The sequence below is a fragment of the Haliotis cracherodii genome, unplaced genomic scaffold (genome assembly GCF_022045235.1).
Source record: "Haliotis cracherodii isolate W230 unplaced genomic scaffold, xgHalCrac1.p SCAF_21, whole genome shotgun sequence".
Classification (NCBI taxonomy): domain Eukaryota; kingdom Metazoa; phylum Mollusca; class Gastropoda; order Lepetellida; family Haliotidae; genus Haliotis; species Haliotis cracherodii.
Window position 1 is genome coordinate 14,774,521 of NW_027266277.1, and position 15,030 is coordinate 14,789,550.

Here is a 15,030-nt window from a genome sequence, read left to right on the forward strand (position 1 = left end):
TGCAACTGTAAGGAGTACCGTGAAGGTCAAGCGTAATGTACTAACTCTTTAAAACTTATGTTATAGTGAAGGTCAGTGACTCGATCTTTTCTTTCTTTAAAAGGATATTTCAATAACAATGGTTTTAAAACCAAATAGAAAGATAGTACATAGACTTATAATGTTTTAATAATACGTCTTGGCGTTATCTCGCAGAATACAAAATGACGAAAACGGTAATTGTTTCATTTGTGTTGAGGAAAATAGTACGTATGTAGCACATGTGTTTCAGCCATTTTCACCGAGTGAGTTAGTTCACATCGGAAAATAAGGGAAAATGGACCCTAAAAAGCTTGGAGATTTGATGGGGAGGTTAAGGGCAGGTGGAAAAGGAGCTGGAGCAGGAATTGGTTTGCTGGCAGCTGCAGGTGGCCTTGCATATGGCGCCACTCAAGCACTTTATACAGGCGAGTTACCTTGACCGCTGGAGGCTCAGCACCGACCTCTTGAAGTTCAATTTTCATTATTAACAATTCTTCAGTTTTATATTTGTTTGTGGCCAGTGGTCTAGCATCGCCTTTTATACTACGTAAGGCTATTACGTTTGCAAAATACGTGTTGTAATGGCAGTGGCAAACATTGGAAACGTGTTGAAGAAATATTAGATGATGAAGTGTTACATCATTCAAACCGTTCAATCCAGAAAGTTATCATATTTCGGGCTAGAGGATTTCCTGAAATAACAATGAAAGTTATGGCTTTTATTAAACTATAGCAAGTAGCCGAATAGTAGGTGTTACAAGTGGTTGGTAGATCTTCATTATCCGTGAAGAACCATCCGTGTTTTCATGATACTTTTCCTATCTAGAGACATTTGTATCGCCTGGGCTCCTATCTACATGATCTAGACAGCACACGCTTTGTTCTGTTTACATTAAAATTCTATATTGATGCCGTAATGGCCTCATTTATCCATACGGTAAATCTGATTGAGCGAAGCTGTACCATTTGAACAGGACTAATATATACCATATTCGACATAGCAGCCATAGCGCTCTCAAAATTAGAAATAGGAGGCTCTTGTTAAAATATTATTTTGGTGAAAAAGAAATAGTTGAAAGGTCGTAAATTTTGTGGTTTATGCTGACAGTCTGAAATGTTTATATACGACAGATACATTTTCCACAATTGAATTGCCCATAATTAAGGATGCATATAACATGTATAACACAAGAGTGCATGTTATACACAAATAGATAAGTCTTATGTACATTGCTCAATCGGCATTGGTGCTAATTGGGTTGATTCACTAGCTAATATATTTGCAAATTTCGCCGTGGGCGCTTATTATAATATTAGAGCGGGGCGCCTATTATGTTGAATACGGTATATATGATTTGGCCTCCAAAACATATCGGTATGTATCCCAAGACCCTCTGCATATGCAACATTTTGCAATGTGATTTATGTGCCAACATGCCAACCCTAATACAGGTCAAAGTAAACACTAGGGCTGGGACGGGTGACTGGGGTACCTGTGTTGGGTGGGTACTGAGTAGGACCCGGGTACCCACATGTCTACCCAGACATGTGGTTAGTCACACGATCTATTGTTTAATAACAAAAATTATCTAGAACTCTATGGTAACACTACACGTCACTAATGTTTGAATTTCTTGACTGTGGAGACATTCCTTCTGATTTTTCATATGGTTGAATAAAGATATAACTTAACACTTTTGAATGACGAGATTGTTTAATACATGTATCTAAATATGTTTTGCCCAGACTTTGCTAAAAATGTTCCCAATCAGACATTTTGAGACATCTCCTAAGACCTACAGCGGGTACCCAGATAGGGTCGGGTAATAGGGGGTAGGGTACCCGGGTAGTAAATTTGGACTCGTCCTAGCCGTAGTAAACACACATTTTAAGTTGTTTTGTGCTGTATGACAGTTTATGAAATTGCCATTTATGGTGTATATTTGTGATGTTTCAGTTGAGGGAGGTCACCGAGCTATCATCTTCAGCAGAATAGGTGGAGTACAGAATGACATTTACCCAGAGGGTCTCCATTTCAGGTACGCATACAGTATTCGACGTAAAAAAATCAAAATATTTAGAAATAGGGGACTCTTATTAGAATATAATTTTGGTGAGAAAGAGATGAAAGATTGTAAATTTCTATTTGATACAAAAGAAAAGTATGTGCGTATCATACATGACAGATATATTTTCCAGAATTTAATTGCCCATAATTAAGGGTGCATATAACACTTGAGTGTATATTATACACGAATAAATAAGTCTTGTGTACATTGATCAATCGGAAGGGGTGCTAATTGGGATTGTTCACTAGCCAATAGCAAATATCGACGTGGCCACTTATTTGAGCGGGGCGCTTATTACGTCGAATACAGTAGTTTAGTTGAGATGTTTTTTATCAGACCTATAGGTATTCACACTCAACAAGCACATTTAACAGGGATCCAACTTAATCACAGGTTTTTGGCGAAATCATGTGCAAAACGTCTTGCTGACTTCATCTCATTTGCTCCAATACAAGTACATCTTCCGTTTGCCTTGTTCCGTAGGGTCCGCTCAACCTATGAACATGGTTAAGGTCTTGGGTAGAATAGGTCTTCAGCAACCCATGCCTTCCCTAAAAGGTGACTATGCTTGTCGTAAGATGCGACCAACGGGATCGGGTGGTCAGGCTTGCTGACTTGGTTGATGCATGTCATTAAATCCCAATTAAAGACCACATCATAAAGCTGGAATATTGCTGTGTCAAACAGCAATCATCAGCAATAAAGGGTTCACTCCACCAATCAATCACGATGAGATAACTTGGTGAAGTCATTAGTCACAGGGGCATGTAACTGTACCTAGGATCAGTTTGTGTTGAAGGTTTTCCTTCATAAGCATGTTGAAATTGATTTTGCTAGGCTATTGTCATAAGAAATGTTCTTGTCCTTTCAGACTGCCGTGGTTTCAGTATCCCATCATCTATGATATTCGTTCACGTCCAAGAAAAATAACATCACCCACTGGCAGCAAAGGTAAGTAACCATGGTAACAGTTGAAGGAAGGGGTAGTACTTTGCTTTGTATTTCACCAGTTATTCGCCGTCAAGGCCGTAGTTGTTGGGTTTGATGTTAGGTTTCAGGCGATTTACGAAGTATTTTCCACCCTCCGCCCACCCCACCATGAACTTTAACACAAGATTTCCAATGAGGAAAAGGTACCCTTTCGCTGTGAAAATACCCTAAAATTAAGAATGGCTGGCGATAATGATTTAAAGGTCCCCGAGATGGATCAATTTAACGAAAAGTGATGCAGTTCACGAAATCATTTTCAGTGATTTATGGTGCAAATGTATGTTTAAGAGTGAGAATTGATGGCGAACTCGCTGGTTGCAAACAGTGCCTCAATTTTGGGATTGCGATATCACCAACATGGTATCCACTCCCATTGATTACAATAGTTTGCGAGAATTTTAACATTGAAAAAACTGACAGCAAAAAAAGCCCTCGACAATCTTTTTGATGAAAAATGTCTTCATGTCCTTCTCCCCTACCCATTTCCTTTTTCCTTTTGACTTCTTATTGAGGGAGTGTAATTTGAGATTGCTACAACCACAGGAGTGGATCCTTGGTTTACTGTAGGTTTACAGAAATGTGATATTCACCTTACCTGAATTGAGTGGCTGCAACTGTCTTTCTGTGTTCATACCAAGTAATTTCTGTCCATCTATTTTTCAGATTTACAGATGGTCAACATTACTTTGAGAGTATTGTCTCGCCCAGATCAGAAAGACTTGCCCCACATATACAGACAGTTAGGATTAGATTTCGATGAGAGAGTGTTGCCATCAATATGCAATGAGGTAAGCATGCTGCCATGTAACTTTCCTCTTAAATCAAGTGATGCGGTCGGGTAGCTCAAGACATTAAAGTTGAAGACATTAGAGGGTCAGTCGGGCAGCCTAGTGGATAAAGCGTTCGCACGTCACTCTGAAGACCCGGGTTTGATTCCCGACATGGGTACAATGTGTGAAGCCCCTTTCTAGTGCCTGTCGTGATATTGCTGGAATATTGCTTAAAGCGGCATAAAATCTCACTCACTCACTCACTCACTCACTCACTCACTCACTCACTCACTCACTCAAAAATCAAGTGTGCTTATGTTGGGGCTTATGTTGTCCTTTTTAAAAATCTTCTCAGAAACCATCTTGACCAAAAAGCTGAAACTCTTTATAGCAGCCATTTTGAAAGTCTTTTTGCATGTTTTGAGGTCATTTGTCATTTTTGTTCAGATTGTTACAAAATCTGTTTCAACACATTTTGTATTTTGCAATATTTGAAATTTTGACGTTGATCATGCTCTTAACTTATCGTATCCCAATTTAGTGGATCGATGCTCATGATGTCAATCACTGGATTGCCAGGCCCAGACTGATTATGTACAGACCACCGTCATATAGCTGGAATATTGCTGAGTCTATCAGCCGAAACTTGTCACTTGACATAATTTTCCGTAGTTTCGTGTTAATATTTACATATTAATAAGCTCAGCTTTCAAGATGGAATTAAAATTTAGAGCAAGGACTAAAGTGTTCCTGGATGTTTATGTAATGTTAAAGTGGTAAATGTCAATAACTTGTGTAATTTTTGGCTTTCCTCCCACATTCACCTGAATTACTGTGATATTGAAATGTTGTTCAAGGCGGTGTTATGCCCCAATTCTCACTTATGAAAGTATGTCCAGCTTTGTAGCAGCCTCTGCTGGTCGTAAGAGGCGACCAAGAACACAGGGACCCGTAAAGATTCCGGGGTAGAATAGGTCTTCAGCAGCAACCCATGCTTGTCGTAAAAGGCGACTAACGGGATCGGTTGGTCAGACTCGCTGACTTGGTTGATGCATGTCATCGATCCTAATTGCGTGGCTCGATGCTCATGATATTAATCACGGGATTGTCTGGTCCAGACTCGTTTATTTACAGACCGCCGTCATATAGCTGGAATATTGCTGAGTGCGGCGTAAAAAAAATATATAAAAAAAACCAAGTACATCGGGTAGTCAGACTTTGTGTTTATAACATGTCAGTGTACCCTTTCTGGGTGGATTGTTACTCATAATATCAATCACTGGATTGTCTGGTCCAGATTATCTACAAGAGTCATATATCGCTGATTACTGTGTTAAGCAGACAAAGAATCTGTATTTGTCTATCAAGCAGTTCGCACACGCACACTTTAACCCTCTTTCACTATCAGCTGTCAGTGGGGCGAAAAGTGCCTGTAAGAATTATTTTTAAAATTAAATTTCTTTCCAGGTGTTAAAAAGTGTAGTAGCCAAGTTCAATGCATCCCAGCTCATCACCCAGCGTCAGCAGGTCAGTTTGTTGATCAGGAAGGAGTTAACGCAGAGAGCAAGGGACTTCAACCTGATCCTCGACGATGTGTCCATCACCGAACTCAGCTTCAGTCGTGAGTACACGGCAGCTGTGGAGGCTAAACAGGTACGTGCGTGGAAGAACGTGTGGGGCTCACATGAAAAATATGGGGCAAGACATGTGACGCTCCTTTGGGGATTCTTAATTCCATGCCCCCAAAACTTATCTTTTTTGTGTGGTTAGAAACTTGCTGTAATATGCGATTTGGGATTATATGGTGAGGTGTGGTGCTTTGGTTGTATGTCTTCATACCTCAAAGGGACCTGTGAAGATCTGGGGTAGAATAGGTCTTCAGCAACCCATGCTTGCCGTAAAAGGCGACTAACGTGATCGGGTGGTCAGGCTCGCTGACTTGGCTGATGCATGTATATTTTTGTAGTGGTTTTGTTGACAGCACAGCAAAGGGTTTTGATCTGATTTTGTTGACATATTGTTCCGTAGCGAAAACCTCTCTCAGTATCCCCATGGAGAGTGGAAGGTCGGTGGTTGAATTCCTGGGGTCATAACAAATGTTAAAATATGGTACTTGTTGGCGTTAGGCATTGAGGGATAAAACAAGGACTGGTATGCTTTGAGTGAGGTATGTATCTTCTTGGACTAGCACTATGTAACAGACATAAGTCCAACGCACACAGGCAGGCAAATACAAAAGTTGCTATGTTCTTTGGACCTCCTCCGTGTTCTAGTGGTAGAGAGTCTGCCTGGAGAGCAGAAAGTCGGGTGTTCGGTCCCTTGCCACGCCATACCAACAGATATTAAAAGATGGTACTTCTTGTTACTCTGCATGGGGCCAAAACAAGGACTAGCATTATTATATAAAACCAGCAATAGTCCGGATTAGTACATGCACACACAGACCTCGATATATAAGTGCAATAATCTTGAATGTGATGTAAAACCCCATCCATCGCGCCTGTGTTGTGTACTCCCAATGGAGCTGAGACTGAAAAGATCCAGGGTAATAGTGCTTTGAGCATGTCCCTGTGTAAAGTGGAAATATAGCGTCATTTCAATGACCTCACCTCACCCCACCTCTTTCACCTTTTGACAGGTAGCCCAGCAAGAGGCCCAGCGTGCTCAGTTTATCGTAGAGAAGGCAAAGCAGGAGAGACAGCAGAAGATCGTCCAATCAGAGGGAGAAGCTGAGGCAGCGAAACTGATATCCTTTGCAACATTGCATGATGTGCCTTATCCAACATGTATATTACCAGAGCTTCGGGGACACGGGTGGCCCAGTCGTCTAAGGAGCCGCGATTGGCTGTGCAGAGTTGTCCCTTGGACATGCCAGAAACCTATGATTGTGGGTTCGAATCCCGGTTCGCCCTGATTATGTTTCTAGGTTTGTCAGCACCATACCCGTGCTCGTGGCTTTCACGGAAGTGGTTAACGTCTGAGACCTGCATCACTTCGGGCTTTCCTCCCACATGAAGCTGACACGCCACGATATAACTGGAATATTGTTAAAAGCGGCGTAAAACCCAACTCACTCACTCACTTTGCATACTTCATTAAGATAGGCTGTGTATCACCTCAGACCTCTGTGTGTTGCTGTAAGTATTGACCACCTCTGTGGTCTAGTGGTAGAACCGCCGCCCAGAGAGTGAAAGGAAAAGGCTTAGAGTACAGATAAGTTTAACATAACCTCCCGAGATACACTTGGTCAAAACAGATGTTGTCTTAAAACTCGATTTCCTCTGCCAGATGATGATAACAAGGTGTAATGTAGAAAACTGCGGGTGCTGACTCAAATCTTTGCGTCAAACCAGAGTAACCATATTGTCTGTAATCTTGGGGCGATGCTGTGAGTACCAGCACGTCCTGTAAGGCCGGACATAGATCTATTGCCTGCACACCTCTCTGTGCCGAGATGTGGTACACGAGACATGCTGGGCACACAGGGAGGGGTTGGGGGGTGGGGACGGGAAAACCTGCAGTTTTCTGTGACCGACATTTTTAGTAATCTGATGACAGAAGGATTAGGGTATGGGACAACATCTTCAACTCGGTGAAGACATTACTTGTCTTCCTAGGAACTCGGTGAAGACAATACTTGTCTTCCTAGGAACTCGGTGAAGACAATACTTGTCTTCCTAGGAACTCGGTGGAGACAATACTTGTCTTCCTAGGAACTCGGTGAAGACAATACTTGTCTTCCTAGGAACTCGGTGGAGACAATACTTGTCTTCCTAGGAACTCGGTGGAGACAATACTTGTCTTCCTAGGAACTCGGTGGAGACAATACTTGTCTTCCTAGGAACTCGGTGAAGACAATACTTGTCTTCCTAGGAACTCGGTGGAGACAATACTTGTCTTCCTAGGAACTCGGTGAAGACAATACTTGTCTTCCTAGGAACTCGGTGGAGACAATACTTGTCTTCCTAGGAACTCGGTGAAGACAATACTTGTCTTCCTAGGAACTCGGTGAAGACAATACTTGTCTTCCTAGGAACTCGGTGAAGACAATACTTGTCTTCCTAGGAACTCGGTGGAGACAATGCTCGTCTACCCAGGAACCTGTGGAACTTGGCACTAGCAGGGTTCATATGCGCTTGAAAAAACCTCGAATTTAAAAATAATGCGATTGACTATTTCTCAGTGCATGAAACATGCTATAATGTACTGACAGTCCTTGAAAAGCGCTGTAATCTTATTAGTGGTAAACAGAATTTGTAAACATTGTTATTCATATCATCCACTAATTTAACTGATACATTCCAATCACTTTCATGCATAACTATAACACATAGCTACCACAATACAACACTTAATGACAATAACATCAAGCTGATCTACATGTAAATGAATAAGCTCTGCTTGGAGAGAGTTGTCTCCCTTACATCAGCAGGCACAAACCTACCATAATCTGCACAATTGGGCACAGTCTTGGGTGAAAGGAAAACATGACTGTTTGCATCTCTTGTTCTTGGTGTTGGATCATGAATGAACTAGAAGTTTAGTTTTTTTTCCATGGAAATGCAACAAAGTTCTGAATTCCTCACTTTTGATATTTTTAGCAGAGAATCAGGTGACATTGTCTGAAATCTTGGGGTGCTCTCGCTAGTATAGATACACCCTGTAAGGCCGGACATATATACAATTGCCATGGCACACTTCTGAGTCATTAAGAAAAGATTCCGGAGTATTTAGTGGCAGACATAAATTGTTTTTGTAAGGTATTTTGCTTGGCTGTTGTGGAAATTTTGATCCATGAGTTATCTCCCTTGACTCGCCTACATCGGTGCAGCTATTCAGTTGAATCCTGGCTATCTGAAGCTGAGGAAAATCCGAGCCTCACAAAATATTGCCAGAACAGTGAGTATTTCCTCTCATTACGTCCATGTTACATTAGGGGGGTACAGGTGGCTCAGTCGTCGCAAGGTGCCGCAATTCACTGCAGAGTTGCGTCCCTTAGGCATGCCAAAAACCTGTGATTGTGGGTTCAAGTCACCTTTCAAAAAAACTCAAAGTGGTAAACATTTAAGACCTGCATGACTTCGCGCTTTACTCCTACATTAAGCTGACGCCATGATATAACTGGAATAATGTTAAAAGCAGCGTTAAACATAACTCACTCACTCCATGTTACATTATTACTTGGGTGGTCCCTTGATCGTCGCCATCCAATAAACTTCCCACATCTCTTCCCTGCATCTGTGCAAGATGTGACCTATGACCTTTGAAACATTCACACTTGCTAGACCATCGCTGGACCATTCTATCCTGTTTGATGTTTTAGGCTGTACTAAGCAATACTCCAGCTGTATGATGGTGGTCTGTAAATAATCAAGTCTGGACCAGACAATCCAGTGATTAATATCATGAGCATCGATCTTGGCAATTGGGATACGATGACATGCATCAACCGAGTCACTGAGTATGACCACCCGATCCCATTAGTCACCCTTATGACAAGCATGTGTTGCTGAAGCCCAATTCTAACCCTTGGGAAGGTATCCTTTGTAACACATCTTAACATCTAGGGCATGGTTGAATGTACCTGGCAGATACAGATTGAATGATCTATTGTCAGTGATTTATCCTGGTATTCAAACCAAGTGCCCTTGGCAGGCAATCATAATATTTTTGATGCTCATACTTTTGTTCTAAGGGAGCCTTTTTAAGTTTTTGAACCATTTTTTTCCCCCTTGAAATTTCAATACATGAACATGAAATTTTGACTGTTTGTTGAATGCTTTTTGTAACATTATTTCATGCCCTACCCCAACAATTTTCCATAACATGCAAATAAGTCCCTAGTTATTGTATTTGAAAGATAGAGCTGTCATCCCTTCTGTCCCCACTGTCATAAATTTTGAAATCCCCCCCTTTTGGTTCTCTTTTCATGGATCACTACCCCCCCCCCCAAAGTAAAGGAACAGTCTGTATATCCAGCGTGTTCGAATCCTTTGAATCATTGCTCATACCTCCCATATATTTTTCCCACTTTGTTTCAGATTGCCGCCTCCACCAACCGTGTATATCTGAACGCAAGTGCGCTGATGATGAACATTAGTGATCCTGAATTCGACATCGCTGCAGATGCTGCTGCTAAAAAGAAGAAATGATAAAATGGCGATATGATTGTAATTGATTGATGCAGAGTTATTTTTCCCCTTGACATGTAGATTTTAATGCCAAATTTGTTATTATTGTTATCATTAGATGACTTCCAATATTGATATCAACCTAAAATAATTTTAGGAGAGATTAGATGATACTGGTAATTTTGTTTCTCCGGTGGTTGAACCCCATATTTACCCTGTTCCCTGGCCTGGAAGCACCATGTCCACGTCATGGGATTCAGAACAGAAAAGGATCCAGAACCTCTTGTGGTTTACCATGTTTACTGGTGGCCTAGTCTGAAGCGCTGCAGTTTTGCTGTGCAGAGTTGCGTCCCTTTTGCATACCTGAAACCTATGATCGTGGGTTCGAATCCCAGTTTGCCCTGATTAATGTTTCTATTTTTGTCAGAAACCGTGCTGTTGGGTTTCACCAAAGTGGTAATTGTCTAAGGCATGCATCACTTCAGGTTTGCTCCCACATCAAGCTGACACACCGTGATGTGATGTAACTGGAATACTGTTCAAAGCGGCGTTAAACCAATTCTCTCAACTCGTGATATAACTGAAAGACATTGTTCATTGCAATTTATACCTAACTCATTCTATCGTTTATGTTGTATTTGAGTGTGGCTTTTTCAGATTTTACTTATAGTATTCAGTTCATTTGTCAGGGTTAAAAGAGTTCTCAACTATGTGTAACTTTCCATTTCAGAAGTACTTTTCATTTTCATCTCATCTGTGATACATGATATACAAGTTTTCCTTTAGTTGTCAAGGGGAGATAACTTATTTGTGTGATCTGTTGTGTACCACTAGTGAGATATTGATTGTCAGAGAAATGTATCATTTTGTACATACATTTATATTCAGGAAAGCAACAATTAGCAAGCTGCGTGAAAATACTAGATGATAGCTGTACATGACTTGGTTTAAACTTCATAATGGATGCGTCGGGACAGATTTGTTAAGGCTATGATAATGCAAAAGTATGCATGCTTGTTATTCATAGTAAAATATTAATAGATACGTTGTTGACATTTCATCATTTCACAATCATGAAAGATTCTTCACCTTTAAAATTATCTAGTGTTGGATGGTAAGACTATACATTTCAGTGCTATTTTTGACATAACTGATATCAACATACAAATCAGTTATGTAGTGCTTGTTTTTAGATATGTGAAAGGATCAAAGATAATAAATAATTATTCATGCTGTTGCTTTTCTATGTGAACATTGTTATCCAATCTTCTAATGGAGCTCGTGTACAGCTTGATGCAAGAATGCCTTCCTAAATTGACTAAGGTTTGTACTATGTTTGCTGTTTGAAAACAACGACGACATGCATAGTTTAACGTTGCACTCAGCAATATTCCAGCTGCATAACGGTGGCCTGAAGATATTAAGTTGGAACAAGGCAATCCAGTGATTGATATTGTAAGCAATGATCCACGTAACCGGTACGATGACAGGCAATAGTCTAGTGGTTAAAGGGTTCGTTGGTCACACCGAAGGCCTAGGTTCGAAGCCCATTTCTGGTATATTACGAAAAGCTGTGTAAAACCGTAGTCAGTCACTCTCGTGGGATGGAGCCTGTCTGGATCTGAACGTCTGGTGTCTGATCCCCGACCGCGTCATCCCAAAGACAAAGTGCAGATTCCTAAAATAAGTGTCTGACAACAAAATAGACTGAAGAATGCCTGAATAGCAAACTAGAAAATAGACTGAGAAATGCCTGAATATCAAACTAGCCTTATAGACTTAAGTCTGTCACTTTGACCGGCCAAGGAAATCCTGAATTACCGTATTCGACGTAATAAGCGCCCCGCTCTAAAAATCACCCACGGCGACTATTGACTAGTGAACAATCCCAATTAGCACCCCTTCCGATGGATCAATGTACACAAGACTTATTTATTCGCGTATAATACACACTCGTGTGTTATATGCACCCTTAATTATGGGCAATGAAATTCTGGAAAAGTATATCTGTCGTACATAAACATTTCAGGCTGTCAGCATAAACCACGAAACTTATCTTTCCACCGAAATAATATTCTAATAAGAGCCTCCTTTTTCTAATTTTGAGAGCGCCCTAGGCGCTTATTACGTCGAATACGGTACTAAAGATTTACAACCAGATTTGTACTATTGAGGTGGCAAAAATGAAAAAATACATGAGAAATATCAAAGTATAAGAAAATCGTGCGGCAGCGCGAAAATCAATCGTACTAAAACATTTCCATACTTAATGAGATAGGAAACATATTACATATTTCAAATCAATACATGATAAAAGTATGCGATTTTCCAGCTGGAGAATAAAATCGGGTCACCAATTCTCAATGAACGTGGTCTGGACAACAAACGACCGCCGGACTTTGCCGAATGGTGACGGAAGCCGGACGATTAAGGGGGAGGGAAGCGGTGCCGTCACTGGACCGTGACACTGGGTTGGTCAAAATAAACTTTCATGCGTACAACTGTTAAGTTGGGAATTAACATGTTTAATGTCTTTTTTTATTCCTCTAGAAGCTGTTTCGGGTGTGGTCGTGGGATCTGCAAACCAAAAACTAAAGAGTCGCTATAGTCAGGAGCGAACATGATGCCCCCTGATAGTATACGCCTCAAAGTTTACAAATGAGCACGACTTTAATATGTATTACGTGCGTCTTTTGAAATAGCCAAAGACCTTATTGTGTGAACAAGCATGTGACCATTTATCAGTCAGCATACCCTCCTCATAATGAGGGTATCTGACCAAAACTGAAACGTGAAAACAAATTCTTGGTACCCCCCTAAAAAACAAAAAAACAAAACAAACAACAAAAAACAACAATAAACAATCAAACAAACAACAAAACGACAAACAACCAGAACAAAAACCAGCTAAAAACACTCAGTAGCGTATGTGATCCACTTGGTGCGATCACAGAATGGCACCCTCGTCTTGTGCTCCCAATAAGTGTCTCGGTGGTTGCCCAACTCTTCAGTAAGGGCATTGCCGAGTTCCTGTAGAGTAGCCGGAAGGACGGCGTTGTGAAAGGGCGATCTGCAGCTCGTTCCACGTGTGTTCGATAGGGTTTAGGTCTGGTGACTGTCTGGTGCTCTATGAAGGCATCACGATGATGTGCTTTGTCGAAGGAATGAATGGATGGATGAATCCCCTCTGATTGCACCAGCATACGGTCTGTCCAGAATGTCATCTCTGTAGCGCACGCACACACCTGCCAACATGCCCCGCCCTAGATTTCAGTTTAGGCATACAATATATCTGGACACATTTCTGAAATCTTTTAAACTTTTTGGGTGAAACAGTTATGTAGAGTTTAAAAATATTTAGCCACAAGTAGTAGATTTTGTTGTTGGAATATACAGAATTCTTTGTTGAAGAGGGGGCCGGTCAGTTAGCCTAGTGGTTAAAGCGTTCGCTCGTCACGCCGAAGACCCGGGTTAGACACCCGACATGGGTACAATGCGTAGAACCATACTCACTGTTGGAGAAGAGCTCCACATCTGAAAAGATCATCCACTGAAAGTGAATCACAGAGCTGACTTTCTTGTCTTCGAATATTCTGTCATCGGCCTGTCTCAGCGGACAAACTAGGATTTGAAGTATATGAGTGAGTTGGGTTTAACGCCGTTTTTAACAGTATTCCAGTTACATCGCGGCGTGTCAGGGAGGAACGCCCGAAGTGATTCATGCAGGTCTCAGACGTTTACCACTTCGGTGAAACCCACGAGCATGGGTATGGTGCTAACAAACCTAGAAATATAATCGGGGCGAACCGGGATTCGAACCCACAATCATATGTTTCTGGCGTGTCCAAGGGACGCAACTCTGCACTGCGAATCGCGGCGCCTCAGACGACTGGGCCACCTGTGCTCCCAAAAGTGGAATGAAGTACACACTCACTCACTCATTCCACTCTTGTATAAACTGACCCTGAAATCTCTGCTCGACCTTTGAGAGCAGCCAATTTGTAGGGCATTTGTATGGTTTATGAAATATTTCAGTTAGTTTAACATCATTTAGTATCTTTTGAACTCTCACGATCCATGGTAAATTATTTTTATGTTCCGTTGGCTTTAAGATAATGTTGCGGTACAAAAAAGTGTTATATTAGTTTTTATGCTATCTGGGCAAATTAGTTCGTGCCAGTAAGTTGTCCTACGTTTAAACAGTTTGATACAAATTGGTTCCCTGTCAAGTCCCCATATACCATATAATTTGGCGTTGATTTTCTTAATCCGACTGAACGGGTCAATAATTATAAGTATATTGTTTCTGAACTAAGCGGCAAAAGAAAGTAGAGGTTGGCAATTTGTAATTTTCCTAAAAAGAGCGACAACTAGTGGAAAGTGGGTATTGGGAATATGACTGCCCAGGAACAGGTACCAAAAAACACCTCACCCGATAGCGCTACCTTTGACGGCGCTCGTGCGGTGACAAAAAAATGATGAAACAGGTTTCCCGCCTATGGCATAAACTGCGCGTGCATGTTAGCTGTATAAATGCGTTCGTCTGCAGGGTATAACCACACGTGATGAAAGCACACAAAAGAAATGCCATGACTGTCACAGAAGCAGAGAGAGAGAGCCATCGGTGTGGCCGAAATGGGGGCAACACAGGTCCAAATTGCCAGAAGGTTTGGTTGTACACCATTGACAGTAGCCAGGCTGATTCAACGGTACAGGCAGACAGGGAGGACACAGGACAGGCCTAGAACCGGACGACCCCGGATGACAACACCACTGGAAGACGGTCAGATACGGCTCATTCACCTGCGAAACAGATTCGTAAAGGCGATGGCGACGGCAGCAACAGCGTTGGGACATCCCATTAGCCAACGTACAGTACTACGACGACTTCGTGCTGCTGGAATCCGAGCGTATCATCCTTTCCGAGGAATGGTACTGACTGTTCAACATTGACGCCTGAGACTGCGATGGGCGAGGCAGGTTCGACGCTGGCAAGTGAGAAATTGGTGTCGAGTGCTGTTTACTGATGAAAGTCAGTTTAACTTGTTT

The 15,030-nt window shown here is 41.6% G+C and overlaps 1 protein-coding gene and 1 non-coding gene across 2 annotated transcripts; both read left to right on the forward strand.

Moving 5' to 3' along the window:
* The first annotated feature begins 230 nt into the window (after positions 1-230).
* LOC139470860 (prohibitin-2-like) lies at positions 231-11,214 on the forward strand. Its single transcript, XM_071253182.1, has 8 exons — positions 231-446; positions 1,979-2,060; positions 2,962-3,041; positions 3,744-3,868; positions 5,318-5,503; positions 6,489-6,596; positions 8,672-8,749; positions 9,892-11,214. The coding sequence occupies exons 1-8, from the start codon at positions 317-319 to the stop codon at positions 10,000-10,002; spliced, it is 900 nt and encodes a 299-aa protein (XP_071109283.1). The 5' UTR covers positions 231-316; the 3' UTR covers positions 10,003-11,214.
* Positions 7,134-7,407, forward strand: LOC139471091 (small nucleolar RNA U85). The gene has a single exon (XR_011653817.1). It is a non-coding gene; the product is annotated as a small nucleolar RNA U85 (small nucleolar RNA).
* Positions 11,215-15,030: the final 3,816 nt, after the last annotated feature.

Coding starts and splice junctions, on each gene's coding strand:
- LOC139470860 (XM_071253182.1), top strand. CDS start 317: ATGGACCCTAAAAAGCTTGGAGATTTGATGGGGAGGTTAAGGGCAGGT. Junction 3,042..3,743: donor ATCACCCACTGGCAGCAAAG/GTAAGTAACCAT, acceptor TCTATTTTTCAG/ATTTACAGATGGTCAACATT. Junction 8,750..9,891: donor CACAAAATATTGCCAGAACA/GTGAGTATTTCC, acceptor ACTTTGTTTCAG/ATTGCCGCCTCCACCAACCG.